Genomic DNA, 16065 nt, shown 5'->3' on the forward strand with positions numbered 1-16065 from the left:
TTGGTTTATTTTCTAATTTTGTGATTATGTTCATGCTGCATTTTAGTTTTACACAACTGCTTTGAATGGTGCCAGTTTGCACAATGCATTTTAAAAATTTTGAATCTTATGCCAGTGGTAAAGTTCCTTTTTTCTTTATAAAGAGCTAGAAATATTTTTGACCATTTGATCCATAAGCTTATTAACTTAAATCTGTACTTCCATTATTTGTCTTTGATATTTGCATGAGAATATGTACAGTTCTCGGCTTTACATTTTAGAAGGGAAGAATTTATTTTGTTATATATACTGTAGCAACTCATCACTTGTCTTAACTTGACTTCCCGGTAATTTTAACTGTCCAAATACAGACAAGAGCCAGGTAATCTAAAGTAAAAAGGGTTGAGATGAGGGATGGCTTCTAAGTAACAGAATATGCTACAAAATCTACGGTTAACTTTGCCCACAGGAAATTTTCTCAGCATCTCAGATTGAAGCCTATTTTTAAATCTTACCTAAGGCAAAGCTTTTACAAGCCAAATTATGTGGTGTTCATGCCCACGGCTGGTTAGAAGCAGCAAAGTAAAAGGGACTATTAGAGTTTGACACGTGACAGTGAAGCAGGAAAGAGAAACACCCAGCACAGTAAATATATTGGGCTGGCCAAAAGGTTCCTTCGGTTTTTAAGTAAAAATAAAAGGCACATTTTTCATTTTTACCAAGAACTTTATTGAACAATGTACTCCACTACCTTCTGCCATTTTTCAGGCAACTTCACAATTCCATCTTCCCAAAACTTATCTTTTTGAGCAAAGACCTGTTCCAGGTGCCTTTTACAGTCTTCCAAGGAATTGAAATTTTTTCCATTAAGAGAATTTTGTAAAGACTGAAGTAATCGGAAATCCAAAGGTACAATGCCTGGTGAATATGGCGGAGGAATCAGAACTTCCCAGCCAAGCTGTAACGGTTTTTGCCTGGTCATCAGAGAAACATGTGGTCTTGCATTGTCCTGATGGAAGATTATGCATTTTCTGTTGACTAATTCCAGACACTTTTCATTGAGCGCTGCTTTCAGTTGGTCTAATTGGGAGCAGTACATGTTGGAATTAATCGTCTAGTTTTCTCGAAGGAGCTCACAATAGAGGACTCCCTTCCATTCCCACCATGTACACGACATCACCTTCTTTGGATGAAGACCAGCCTTTGGAGTGGTGATGGTTCATTTCGTTTGCCCCACAGTCTCTTCCATGCCACATTATTGTGCAGTATCCACGTTTCATCACCCACCACAATTTGTTTTAAAAACGGAGCATTTTCATTACATTTAAATAGAGAATTGCATGCGGAAATACAGTCAAGGTTTTTTTCACTTAACTTATGTGGTACCCAAACAACAAAGCATTGAATATAACCAAGTTGGTGCAAATGATTTTCAGCACTTCATTTGTATATGTTGAGTTTGTTGGCTAGCTCCTGGGTGGTATAATGTTGAGTTCTCAATTAATTTCTCGATTTGATCGCTATCAACTTCAGCTGGTCTACCTGACCGTGGAGCATCGTCCAGCGAGAAATCTCCAGCACGAAACTTCACAGACCACTTTTGACACATTCGATCAGTCACAGCACCTTCTCCATACACTGGCACAAATCTTTTTTTTGCGTTTCAGTTCCATTTTTACCTTTCTTGAAATAATAAAGCATAATATTCAGAAAATGTCGCTTTTTTTCTTGAATCTTCAATATTAAAATGGCTACACAAAAATTTACCAATTTTGATAAGGTTTTTTCAACGCACACTGATATGACAGCTGTCACAATCTAACAAATCTGTTTCGAAAGTAGTTAAAGACAGCTGAGTGCTACTAGAGCCATCTTGCGGGGGGGGCGGGGGGGGGGACAAATGAACTTTTTGGCCAACCCAGTGACTCAAAAAGTGCTCCGTCTTTGACTGTTAGTAGTACGGCACAGCACGGGCATACCTGGCCCCAGGATTATTCCAGTAATTGTTGGTATTTGTAATGTTGACTCTATCATTCAAAAGAGATTTAGAATGTCCAGGGAGTTCTAAGAACGTAGAGAAGCAGGCTACATTTTAGAAAAATAAGTATGCCTAATTGTTTTTTCCACCACTCAGCTTTGTCCAATCTTAATATACTGCCATATTTTTCATATCTTTTTAAGAAATAAAATAGATATGTTTGGAGCCCTCTTCTATCCCCCTTTTCCCTCCTATGAATTGAACTGTCTTAAAATTGATATTATGCCCATGAACATGTTTTGCTTGCTCTACAGATATAGATAGATAGATATACACATGCACATAGAGAGTAAACAATAAGAAATAATCTTTTGAAGTTATTGTGTGAGTGGAGTCATACTGTACATATTTTCTGTCAGTTATTGTTTACTCTGTTTGGGACTTAGTTGGTGTCTCTTGTATTCATTGTAACTATATTTAGCATTCCATTGTCAGAATTACCACAGTTTATTCACCTATGATGGACCTTTATGTTTTTCCACTTTTTTCTGCATACTACATATAATGTTGCAGTGAATATCCCTGTACATATCTCCCTGTGAAGCAGGTCTCTAGGATGTATTCATAGAGGTAGACCTAAAGGATCATAAGGGTTTACCCAACTTTAGCTTTGCTGTATATATTGCCAGATCATAGGCCACAGTGCTTGTGCCAATTTCGCGTCTCACTAGCGGCACATGGGAATTCCTGCTGCTCCGTATTGTTGCCAGTATTAGGTTCTGTCAGGTTCTTTTTCTGTTGTTTAAATTTTGTTCATTTCATGAATATGAAACTGTATCCCATATGGTTTTAATGTGCAGGTCCCTGATCTGTAATTTACTTACGCATAGTTTATGGTTATGCTTCATTGGGGTTGCTCTTACTGTATTTCTCATCATATTTTCTGTTAGTTTATCTTTTGATTATGGAGCTATAGGAGTTTCTTCTGAGCACTAATCCTTTGTCAGGTATCAGTTTCAAATACCTTGTCTCAGTCTGTGCCTTACCTTTATAGTGTTTTTATTACACAGAAGTTTTAAATTTAAATAGAACAAAATACATCAGTCTTTTCTTGCTTCTGCTTTTTCATTATTAAGAAATTCTTCCTTACCATGGGGGTCATAGATATTTACTTGTAAAAATTAAAAATTTTTCACTTCCTGTTAATTCACTTGGAATTTATTTTTGGTTGTGATGTGAGATATGGACCTCCATTGTCCTCCTTGTAGATTCCTGTTTACACCAGTATTGCTGAAGGATCCTTCCTTTTCCCACTGGCAGCTGCTACCTCACATCTGTCACAGTTCAAATGTCCACATGTGCTTGGGTCTCTTTCTAAGGTTTTTGTTCCATTGGTCTGTTTGCACCTCTAGCAATACCGTACTGCCTTAATTTTGATATCTGGCAAGGTGAGTCCCCCCCACCTCATCTCCACACAGCAGCCCCTGCCCCCTGTTCCCCCAGTTCCTGATGTTTTTCAGGAGTATCCTGGCTGTCTTGGCCCTTTGCTTTTTTATATGAAATTTATATGGAATTTAAAGTTCTTTCTAAAAATCCTTTTGGGTTATTGGTTGAAATTGTATTTATGAGTTAATTTGAATATACCTAATGTTAAAATAAAAATGTTTGGGGCTTCCCTGGTGGCGCAGTGGTTGAGAGTCCGCCTGCCGATGCAGGGGACACGGGTTCGTGCCCTGGTCCGGGAAGATCCCACATGCCGCAGAGCGGCTGGGCCCGTGAGCCATGGCCGCTGAGCCTGCGCGTCCAGAGCCTGTGCTCCTGTGCTCCGCAACGGGAGAGGCCACAACAGTGAGAGGCCCGCGTACCGCCAAAAAAAAAAAAAAAAAAAAAAAAAGTTTGGGTGCTTAAGAGAATAAATTCCTAGTTTTTTGTAAAAATTAGTTGCAAAAACAGCCAATTCTTCAATAGTTCTGAATATTCAAGGTTTTATTACAATTTAAGTAAAGAAAAGCACACCACTGAAAATGTTCATGCAGATATTGGGGTAGTTCATAAAATTAAAGCATTTTTAGTTCTTCATTATTCTTGCTAACTTTTTCATTTATCAGTACTTATTGATTACTTGTTTCATACAGTGTCTTCTACATAATATAACAGTGGTTTGAAAATCCCAACAGCCAGTGGTAGGGAAGTTTTCTTATATGATTTTTTTGAGTGCACTGTATATGATATAATTCACGCTTCTTAGATGTACCTCAGTTAGTACTGGAGGAAAATATTCTCCATGTTGGCTTTGTATCATGTCAGATAGCCTATGCTTTTAAAATTTATCTCAGAAAATCTACCTAGTGTTCATAGATAATGAATGAATTACTTGCTAAAATTCCTTTGTGTCCTTGTGCAGAGACTTACAGCCAGTACAGGAAGCAAGCAGCGTAGTCGCCTCTCCATCATGGCCCAGTACCTCTGCGACGTTCAGCACATCTTGACAATTCCAGGTCAGGCTTTCATCCCCAAACCGGAGGTGAGTTTCTTTTTGTTTGTTTTAGCATACCAGAATTAGGAGTTTAATTGTAATCTTTGCTCCTGTGAGGATATGTCATAGGAAATTATCTCTAGAATCTGACCTTATATGCACACCGTACCACACCTTTTTCTTTACCTCTCCTAAATGAGAACCATAAACATCACAGTATGAATCGTTCTTATTCTAATTTTTCTTCTCCTTCTATAGTGTGACCAAATGTCTAGGTTTATCCATGTTGCCCTGGTGGTGCTATTATCATTATTATTATTATCCCCTTTTACCCTTAAAAGTATCCCAGTATTTAAGATGAGTTATATGGTCACACAATACTCAAAAAAAGAAATCAGTATTTCTTTGTGATTTCTGATGGAGACTTCTAACTAAAGTTACATCAAACATTATCTGTTTATTTTTATTGAAATATATTTGACATTTAACATTGTATAAATTTTAAGGTATACAACATGTTAACTTGGTACATTTATATATTGTAATATAGTTGCCATTGTAGCAATAATTGGCACCTCTATCTTATTACATAATTATCCTTTCTTTTTGATAGTTGAAATAATTAAGTTCTAGTCTCTTAGCAAGTTTTATTATAATACAATATTGTTTATATTTACTGTGCATTTTATCTCTAGGGTTTATTTACGACTCATTGTAAGTTTGTACCTTTAAACAGCTTCCTGTCTCCCCCTCCCCCGATAACCACCATTTCACAAGTCTGGCTTTTTAAAATTCCACATGTAAGTGATAACATACAGTACTTGTCTTTCTGTCTGACTTATCTCACTTAGCATAATGTGCTCAAGGTCCAGCTGTGTTGTCACAGATTGTTGTGTTGTCAGGGTGTCCTCCTTTCTTATGACTGAATAATATTCCATAATATATGTATATAAAATATACACCACATTTTCTTTATCCATTCTTCTATCGATGGACATTTAGGTTAGCTTCCCTGTCTGGCTATTGTACATAATGCTGCAATGAATACAGAGGTGCATGTATCTTTTTGAGTTAGTGGTTTCATTTTCTTCAGATAAATACCCAGAAGTTGAATTGCTGGATCATATGGTAGATCTGTTTTTAATTTTGCCAGGATACTCCATACCATTTTCCGTAGTGGCTGCACCAACTTACATTCCCACCAGCAGTGCACAAGGGTTCCCTTTTCTCCACATCCTCACCAGCACTTACCTCTTACCTTCTTGATCGCCATTCTAACAGGTGTGAGGTGATATCTCATTGTGGTTTTCATTAGTATTGCCCTGATGATTAGTGATGTCGAGCATTTTTTCATGTACCTGTTGGCCATTAGGTTATCTTCTTTGGAAAAAAGTCTATTTAGTTTTTCTGCCCATCTTTTAATCAGATTATTTGGGGTTTTGTTGTTATTGAGTAGTAGGAGTTCTTTTTATATTTTGGGTGTTAACTCCTTATCCAGTATATGATTTGTAAAAATTTTTTCTCATTCTGTAGTTTGTCTTTTCATTTTGTGAAGTGTTACTTTTGCTATGCAGAAGCTCTTACGTTTGTGGTCCCTTCTGTTGATTTTTGCTTTTGTTCTATGTGTTTTTGTTGTTATATCCAAAAAAAATCATTGCCAGGACCAAGTGGAGGAGTTTACTTCCTACTGTTTTTTTCTGGGAGTTGTGTAGTGTCAGGTCTTGTGTTTAAGTGTTTGATCCTAGAAAGGAGTCCAGTTTCACTGCGTGTGTTTATCCGGTTTTCCCAACACCATTCATTGAAGAAACTATGCTTTCCCTATTGGGTGCTCTTGGCTCCCTTGTCAAATATTAGTTGATCATATAAGCAAGGGTTTAATTCTGGGCTCTCTATCCTGTTCATTGGTCTGTGTGTCTGTTTTTGTGCCAGTAACATTACTGTTTTTTGTTCTGTTTTGTTTTTACTGTAGCTTTGTAGTATAATTTGTAATCGGGAAGTATGATATCTCAAAGTGTGATACCTCCAGCTTTGTTTTTTTCCTCAGTATTGCTTTGGCTATTCAGGGACATCTGTGGTTCCATACAAATTTTAGAATTCTTTTTTCTATTTCTGTAAAGAATGGCATTGGTATTTTCATGGGGATTGCATTGAATCTATAGATGGCTTTGGGTAGGATGGACATTGTAATATTCATTTTTCAAATCCATGAATATAAGATGTCTTTCCATTTGTGTTTTCTTTGATGTCTTTCAGCAAAGTCTTGTAGTTTTCACTGTACAGATCTTTCACTTCTTGATTAAATTTATTCCTAAGTATTTTATTGTTTTTGATGCTATTGTGAATGGATAGTTTTATTTCTTTTCAGATGTTTCATCCTTAGTATATAGAAATGCAGTTGATTTCTGTATGTTGATTTTTGTGTCTTGCAACTTTACTGAAATTGTTGATTACTTCCAAGAGTTTTTTGGTTGAGTCTTTGGGATTTTCTATGTACAAAATCATATCCTCTGCAAATAGTGACAGTTTTACTCCTTTCCCGATTTGGATGCCTTTTCTTTGTCTTGTCTAATCAGTCTAGCTAGGACTTCCAATATTCTTAAATAAATAAGAGTGGTGATAGTGGGCATCCTTGTCTTGTTCCTAATCTTAGAGGAAAGCTTTCAGGTTTTCTCCACTGAGTATAATGTTAGCTGTGCATTTGTTGTTTGTGGTCTTTATTCTGTGGAACTATGTTCCTTCTATATCCAATCTACTGAAGGTTTTCATCAGGAAAGGTTGTTGTAATTGTCAGATGCTTTTTCTGCATCTAGTAAGGTGATCAGGTGATTTTTATCTTTCATTTTATTAGTGTGATGTATTACATTTTTTGATTTGTGTATGTTGAACCATCCTTACATCTCAGGGATAAATCCCACTTGGTCATGGTGCATGATCCTTTTTATGTGTTCTTGAATTTGGCTTACTAATATTTTGTTGAGAATTTTTGCATATGTATTTATTAGGGGTATTGGTCTATAGTTTCCTTGTGGTGTCCTTATCTGGCTTTGGCTTCAAAGTAATGCTGGCCTCATAGAATGAATTTGGAAGTATTCCCTCCTCCTCTGTTTTTGGAAGAGTTTGAGAGGATTGGTGTTAATTCTTCTTTGAATGGTAGAATTTTCAAGTGAAGACATCTGGTCCTGGGGTTTTCTGTTTTGGGAGGTTTTTGATTACTGATTTAACCTCTTTGCTCACTATTGGTCTGTTCAGATTTTGTTTCTTCATGATTCAGTCTTGATAGGTTGTGTGTTTCTAAGAACTGATCCATTTCCTCTAGGTTGTCTAATTTGTTGGCATACAGTTTTTCATAATAGTCTTGTATGGTTCTATGTATTTCTGTAGTCTCAGTTGTAATGTCTCCTTTTTCGTTTCTAATTTTATTTATTTGAGTCTTCTCTTTTTATCTTAGTCTGGCTAAAGGTTTGTCAATTTTTTAAATCTTTTCAAAGAACCAGCTTTTGGGTTTGTTGATTCTTTCTATTGTTTTTCTGGGCTTCATTTCATTTATTTCCAGTCTGATCTTTATTATTTCCTTTCTTCTGCTAGCTTTGTTCTTTTTCTAATTCCTCGAGGTATAAAGTTAGGTTATTTGAGATCTTTCTGATTTCTTAATATATGCATTTATTGCTGTAAACTTCTCAGAACTGCTTTTGCTGCATTCCATAGGTTTTAATATGTTGTATTTTCATTTGTTATTTGAGATAATTTTTTATTTCTCTTTTGATTTCTTCTCTGACCCATTGGTTGTTCAGAAGTGTGTTTAGTTTCCACGTATTTTTAGATCTTCCAGCTTTCCTCTTGCTGATTTCTAGTTTTATACCATTGTGGTCAGAAAAGATAGTTGGTGTGATTTTCATCTTCTTTAATTTTCTGAGATTTGTCTCATGCCCTGTCATATGATATATACTTGAAAACGTTCCATGTGCCCTCGAGAAGGATGTGTATTTTGCTCCTGTTGAGTGGAATGTTCCTTATATGTTTACATCTATTTGCTCTAGAGTATGGTTTCCAACATTTCCTTGTTGATTTTCTGTCTGGATGATCTGTCCATTGCCGACAGTGGCATATTATTGCATTGTTGTCTATTTCTCCCTTTGGATATGTTAGTACAGTAAGCCCCCTACATACGAATGAGTTCCATTCCGAGAGTGTGTCCTTAAGTCCAATTTTTCCTAAGTCCAACAAAGCCTAGGTACCCAACTAACACAATCGGCTCTATAGTACTGTACTGTAATAGGTTGATAATACTTTTCACACAAATAATACATTAAAAAACCCACAAAAATTTTAAAAAACACTTTTAATCTTACAGTACAGTACCTTGAAAAGTACAGTAGTACAGCACAACAGCTGGCATACAGGGGCACGTTCACATCTTTGAAAGTTCACAACTTGAAGGTTTGTATGTAGGGGACTTACTGTATTTGCTTAATATATTTCAGTGCTCCAATGTTGAGTGTATATATATTTACCATTATTATATCAATATCTTCAAGATGTATTGACCCTTTTATCATTACATAACAACCTTGTTTGTCACTTGTTATCATTTTTTGGCTTGAAGTCTATTTTGTCTGATACAAGTGTGGCTCTACCCAGTTTCTTTTGGTTTCCACTTCCATGCCTTCACTTTGAGCCTATGTGTGTCTTTAGAGCCGAAATGAGCTTCCTGTAGGCAGCATACAGTTGGGTTTTGGTTTTTTAATCCATGCAGTCATTGTGTACCTTTTGATTGGTGAATGCAGTCCATTTATATTTAGAGTGATTATTGACATACAAGGGTTTACTGCTGCCATCTTACCATTTGCCTTCTGGTTGTTTTGTATCACCATTGTTTCTTTTGCCTCTCTGTTTCTGTCTGCCTTTCTAATGTGGTGGGTTTCCATGGTCACTTGCTCAGTCTTCCCTTTTTTATCTTTCATGACTCTACTGTCGAGTTTGGCTTTGTGGTTGCCATGTGGCTTATGTAAAACATCTCAGAAACAAAACACTTCTTTTTATGCTGATAGCACCTTATCTTTGTCTATAAAGTTTCCACCCTTTCACTCTTCCTTCGATATCTCACTTTTATGCTGTGGATTCACAGAGAAATTGTAATAGCTATCTTCGATTATATCTTCGATATCTCACTTTTTATGCTGTGGATTCACAGAGAAATTGTAATAGCTATAGTTATCCTTAATATTCTTTCCTTAAGCCTTTATGCTATAATTGTGGTTAACACACCATTCTAATATAAAGTTTTCTAATTCTGACTGTTTTTCACCTTTGCAAGAGTATTGTGCACTTTCTTTTGTTGCTTTAATGTCATTATTAGTGTCTTTTTATTTTAGCTTGAAGAATTCCTTTTCAGCATTTCTTGCAAGGCAGGTCTAGTGGTGAACTCCCTCACTTTGTGTTTGTCTGGGAAAGCCTTTACTTGTTCATTATACTTGAAGGATAACTTTGCTGGATAAAGTATTCTTGGCTGGCAGTTTTTATCTTTCAACACTTTGAATATGTCATTCCATTCTCTCCTGGCCTGTAGTGTTTCTGCTGAGAAATCTGCTGATAGCCTAGTGGCGGTTCCTTTGTAGGTTACTTTCCTCCCCCCCGCCCCCTGCTGCCTTTAAGATTCTTTCTCTATCATTGATTTTTGACAGTTTCATTATAATGTATCTTGGGTAAGGTCTTTTTGCATTGAGGTGATAGGGTATTCTATTAGCTTCTTGGACATGTATGCTTAATTCTTTCCCCAGGTTTGAGAAGTTCTCAGCAATTAATTCTCTAAATACATTCTCTGCTCTCTTCTCCTTTAGGAAGACCGATTATTCTTATATTTGTTTTTTTCATCATATCTGATAGCTTTCCTAGGATTTCTTCACTTTTTAAAAACCTTAGTTCTCACCCCTGAGTCATTTCTAAATTCCTGTCTTCCAAGTTGCTAATTCTTTCTTTGGTCTGATCTGCCCTATTTCTTAAGCTCTCTAATGTATTTTTCATATCATTCATTGAATTCTTCAGCTCCAGAATTTGGTTCTTTTTTAAAATTTCAATCTCTCTGGTAAAGAACTCCTTCTTTTTACTCATTTTATTCCTGAGTTCATCGAATTGCCTTTCTGAGTTTATTTGTAGCTCACTGAATTTCATCGTAACAGCTATTCTGAATTCTTTGTAAGTTAGATTACAATATTCTGTGCCTTTGAGTTTAGTTACTGGAGAATTATCATTTTCTTTTTGTGAATACCATATTACCAGTTTTTCATCGTGTTTGATGACTTGTGCCTCTGCCATCTCATTTGAAGTAGCACACTTAGTTTTACTTTTGTTAAAATAAGACTGGCAAATAGAAACCCTTCTTTTGTTTTCCAGAAGGTGGCGCTATAGCTCAAGTTTTTGGTTTCTCTTGACCTGATCTGGCTTTGGGGCTGCACTCTGAAGGGGGTGTTAAAAAAAAAAAATAATAAAGTTCGGCAGAAAAAGTCGGTGGCAGAGCGGCGGAAGGTTTGGGCTTAGCACCTGAGGCTCTGAGTGCTCACAGCCTTGAGTGGGGGTCCGCCCAGAGGTCCATGGCAGACCCCTTGCTGAAATCCCAAGGCAGACAGCAGAGAACAGCACCTTCCATGCACTCTGTTATTCCTGTCTGCCTTTTTCCCTTTCCTCTCCCTCGCCCCAGTCATGGAGGTCCCTCCTCAGAAATCCAGATGCTGCTGGAGAGAAGCAGGTCCATCTAGTTGCGATCTGTGCAGCCGGGAGGTCGGTTACTCGCCCCTTTCTCTTTCCACCTCCTCTGTGAAGCGAGGTCACCACTGTCCTGGTGAAAGCCCAGCACGTTGCTGTGTCGCTCTAGGGAAGGAGGGGGGCTCACTCCTGAGTTCCTCCTTCTCAGCTCCACGCTTGTCTTTATCACGCTCTGGCGGCGTGCCTGGTTCTCCCTCTGTTTGTCTGGACGTCTGCAAGTTCTCTGTCTCCCTGAGCGTCTGCTGCGGTTTTCAGTCGCCGGTTTCACTTCCCCCCACCCCACCCCCATCAAGGTGCTGGGTGTGGGGCAGGCTCACTGCCTTCCTGGGGTCCACAGCCCCCTTCCCGGTCCTGTCTGTCTACTTCCTGAAGCACAGGTGGGTGGAAATCTCCTGGTTGGTCCGGTGTAACGTGCAGAGGCACTTTTTTCTATTCGGTTATGAATGATGAATTGTATATAAAAGGGGAGAGAAAGAGAGACAAGTCGTGCTGCCAGGATGCTGATGTCACTGTAAAGATCCGAACATATTATATTTATCATGATTTTTCCCCCATTTTTTTGAGAGACCTTGTTTTGACAGTATTACTTGTGATTAGTCATCTGTGGAAAACTAGTTGGATATTAAACTAGACTCTGACTATTATATGCTAATCACAGAAGAGTAAGTGCTAATTACAGAAACCAAGCTTCTCTGACAAAAGTACAAATCAGTAAGCCAGTGTCTAGTTTAGCAAAAGCACTGCTGGATGAGTTACTACAGGACGTGTGCTATAAAAACTTATTTATTTCTTCATTGAAGATATCCTGAGCCCCAGCCGCATGAAAAGCCCTAGCTGGGCAGAGGGGGTGGTGACAGGAGCGGTAGCCCAGTCAGACATCTGCCTTCAGGGAGCGCACAGCTAGCGAGGGACAGCTTTCTTCTTGCTGAAACTCTCAAGTCTTGCAAAGTTACCCTTACGTTATTTGACATTCACTAATATAAGTAGATATCGTGAAAAAATCATGTGGTTTTTAGATTTAGGTATAGACGTAAGTTATAGATTTAGAATGGAGCCCCTGACCAATAGCGTTTGACCTGTTTGTACAAATTGAACCGTGATCTGAGGCATCTCCATGGCCTTTGCTGCCACCTTCCACGTCCTCTGCCATGTTGTCGACCACAGTTAGCCACGCTTTCGGGTGACTTTAGGAATTCAGTCCATCTTCCACTTTTATAACAGACTTAATTGTCAGCTTTTTCTAAATCAAGGTCAGTATTACCTCCCTTCAGCATCTCAAGCTTTCAGATATTGTAAATGACTTCTTCCAAAATAATAGATCCTATTAGATCCTAGACAGAACTTAATGATTGGAGATACAGATCATGATCAGATTTAACCCAGTGGTGCTCTCAGGGATATTTTTATCCTAGAATAGGTGGCCATTGTAATAAAGAAAACCAAGTCACCATATAGCCTTCTCTCTTCTCGTAGTGCGTATATATGTGTATATAGCTTTTTCAGTAGTATAAGAGCCAGTTATATCAGAAACCACTGTCTTCACTTTTAGGCTTTTAAAGTTATGGTGATTGCTGTAATCCAGAATCTTTAGACATCTACATTTTACCAGGGGTTTCTCAGGGTAGATATTAGAATATTTTTACTGGAAAGTTTCTAACTCTTTGTTTTAGTTACCTAGTTGAGAGTAATTGATGGTGTTTAGAGGTTATTGTCAACTTTATCTTTGATTTAGGGACAAGATCCACATATAGTTAAAGTACTTTTCCTCCAGGCTTAAGGTCTTATGAAACTATTATTCGTTAAAAAGCTAGCTATGTCTTTGATTCTCTTTTTATTGAGGATGTTTGCTTTTTGGCAAATTAAACATACTCATACCAGTTTTCTGTATGTGCTTTTCATCATGTTGTAAATACTACATGCAGAGGATTTATTTTTAATCCAGGAAGGCAGTTTTCAAAGAGGAGAGAGAATGTATTATGATAAAGGAAAACAATAAATCAAGTGATTAAATTTTAGTTGTAAAAGAATATGCTGCTGCTCTGAAGTAGCTTTACCATATTAGGGCAACTCAGGAATGCTCTGAGGAAAGCCAGAGAATATTGGACTGATAGGTACATTGAGCAAATCTTTAAAAATTCATTTTCTTAAGTAAGAATGGGGAAGAGTTCGTACAGAGATGATAAAAATAACAGTACAAGGGTGTCCCTCTGGCTAATCCCTTTTAAACGCAAGAAGAGAAAGTCATAAGCATAACACAGGTAAAATATGCCCAGAAAAAATTTACTAAACTTCAGTGCTTGTTCTCAACCAAAACTCTAAGAATAGACATGGAGAACTTCCTGTGTGATATAACAAGAAGGGCTTATTTATAACCATCTTAGGAGTTTTCCTGTGAGAATCGGTTAACCCTTCTAATGATCAGTCTTTAAATTAACTTAATCAAGCTTTAATGGCAGAACTCTCACAGCTGTGGAGCTGTTACAACTACACCCTGCTCCTAAGTAGTTGAGCTCAATTCTTGCCAGATTCTTCCCTCTCATTAACTTCTCTAGCCCAGTCCCCAAAGTTTGAACCCCAAATTCTTTTCTATTTACAGAAAACACAGCCTCTTAGGTTCTTAAAATTAGACTAACTGGTCTACTCTGATGTTTCGTAAACTACTAGAGTTTGTAGTATATGGATTTTTAAGTTAGAATTTTTTAAATTTTGTATTTTAATTTCACTGTTGAGTTCATAAAATTATTTTACCAATTAGAAAACAAAATGTCTCTTTTGCAGTGCAAATTCACAGTTGAAAAATGCTTCCATGAGAACGTAAGACTTGTTTCTGAAGTTTCTCAAGCTGGCATCTGAAGACCCCTAAGAATTCATATATTTCTGGGGTTTCACAGTAATTTTTATTTCAACTAGTCTGCACATTACAGTCGGCCCTCCGTATCCACGGATTCCACATTGGTGGATTCAGCCAACACCCAGATTAAAAATAGTCAAGAAAAACAAATTCCAGGATGTTCCAAAAAGCAAAACTTGAATTTGCCAAATATAGGACAACTATTTGTTTACATACCATTTACATTGTATTAGGTATTATAAGTAATCTAGAGATGATTGAAAGTATACGGGAGGATGTGTGTGGGTTCTGTGCAAATGCTGTGCCACATTATATAAGGGACTTGAGTGTCCTCTGATTTTGGTATGTGTAGGGTTCCTGGAACCAATCCCCCACAGATACTGAGGGACAACCATACTCAAGTGTGAGAAGTCCTGAGCCATTAGCTAGTCCCTCAAAATTCTATGTCATCTTTTTTCTTTTATAAATTGTGGTCATGGGTCTGGTGATTTAACATCCTTCCCACACCACTGTCCTGTACCCCAACCTCGTAGAAAAGTCACTTAGATACAATCTGAGAATTGCAACCGGCTCTTCTGATTGATAAAACAGAGGCAGTACACAGCAGTGGAAGAACTAGAAGTACTTTGAAGTCAGCTGGGCCTCCTGGAATTCCAGCGCTCCTAGTTAGGAGAACTTGGTCATGTTACTAAGCTGATAAGTTAATAATACATCAGATTGGGGCAATAATGCCACCCTTGAAGGATTGTTGGTGAGGAATAGAAATAATCAATATACAGTGCTAACAGGAGTACCTCACACAGGGAGGCAGTCAGTGAAAGGTAGAGCTTACTGTTATGATTATAAACAAATATTTATGGACTAAGTTGTTATATCCTGATATAATAATGTGGATTATAACTTTTAAGACATACATATAACTTATATATAGTTTTGCCTGTTTAGAAGTTTGGCACATGGAGCAAGTAACTCCCAAACATGGTACAGATTTAAAGCATAAGTATTAATGATGCTACACCTGTGACATAAAGAAAAGGTCAGCACTTTGGGGCATCCACGCATGACCTTTGAGAACAGCATCTTAGAAGCTTTCAGCTACGAGCCCCCAGCTATTGAGGCCTCGACCTCTGGTCAAATAAGCTTAGTAAGTGGATGGGTCCACATAAGAAACAGCCATTTTTCATGCTTTTGTGTTTTTTGAATCTGATACTGAGGCTGTTACTTCTGCTGTCTGTTACCCTGTATTTGAAAATCCTTTGGACATAAGGTCAGAAGACTAATATTTTTCTGCTTAACTAATACTCTTTTGTATTTGGTCTGGCTTCCTAGAAGCAGAGATTGGGGTAAGGATTTTCGGGAAAGTGATGTATTGAGGAGACTCTGAAGAGGAGGAGTGAGGGAAGCAGGCCAAGGCAGGGCAAAAGCTAAGCAAGGGTGTTGTTGCGCTTGGAGACGCAGCTTCAGCCTGGTCCCACGGGGGTCCCAGGGTAAGGTCTGAAGCGGGGCGCTGGGGCACAAACGGCCCCACAGGTTTTGTCCTCCCTCGAGGCAAGGGGCGGCTGTTGTACCATTGTCAGTCGGTCTGGCTCCTGGCCACCTCCTAGGAACAGTTTGTGCCCTCACCTTGTAGTAGAGGCGGCTCCACATCTATGAGCCATTAGCACCCAGCGCTCAGAACAGCTGGGGAATGGGGGGGCGGGGCAGTATGGCAGCAGCAACGGCCTCTGTTGGTTTCCTCCAGGAGACAAAACTATCAGATTCCTTATGTGGCCTTCTCCGACTTGGTTGTGTGGGAAGTTCTAAACTACATTTCATGCTTCAGCAACCTTCAACCAGGATTATTTAATAGCATCCTTTCTCTCTTCCTTTTCTTTGTCATTTTAACCTTTCTTCTTTATCTTTTGGTTTTTCTGTTTATCGGACCAGCAGTTTTATTGTAAGTTGACTCAAATGCTTTTTGAAAGTGGATGAGTGTAAAAGAAATAAATATGTAAACTAAAAACCAGTTTTATAATTAGAAAA

General features: G+C 38.0%; 1 protein-coding gene across 2 annotated transcripts in view; it reads left to right on the forward strand.

Moving 5' to 3' along the window:
- The window catches only part of TFB1M (transcription factor B1, mitochondrial), a 57415-nt gene that overhangs the window by 21821 nt on the left and 19529 nt on the right, over positions 1-16065 (forward strand). For both annotated transcript variants that reach the window (XR_010933609.1, XM_067701714.1), the window contains exon 5: positions 4362-4481. Coding sequence is in view for 1 of the 2 variants with exons in the window: in XM_067701714.1 (XP_067557815.1) it covers positions 4362-4481 (120 nt within the window). In the remaining variant the exon portion in view is untranslated. The remainder of the gene's footprint in view (positions 1-4361; positions 4482-16065) is intronic.

Source organism: Pseudorca crassidens, chromosome 13 (assembly GCF_039906515.1).
Source record: "Pseudorca crassidens isolate mPseCra1 chromosome 13, mPseCra1.hap1, whole genome shotgun sequence".
Taxonomy (NCBI): domain Eukaryota; kingdom Metazoa; phylum Chordata; class Mammalia; order Artiodactyla; family Delphinidae; genus Pseudorca; species Pseudorca crassidens.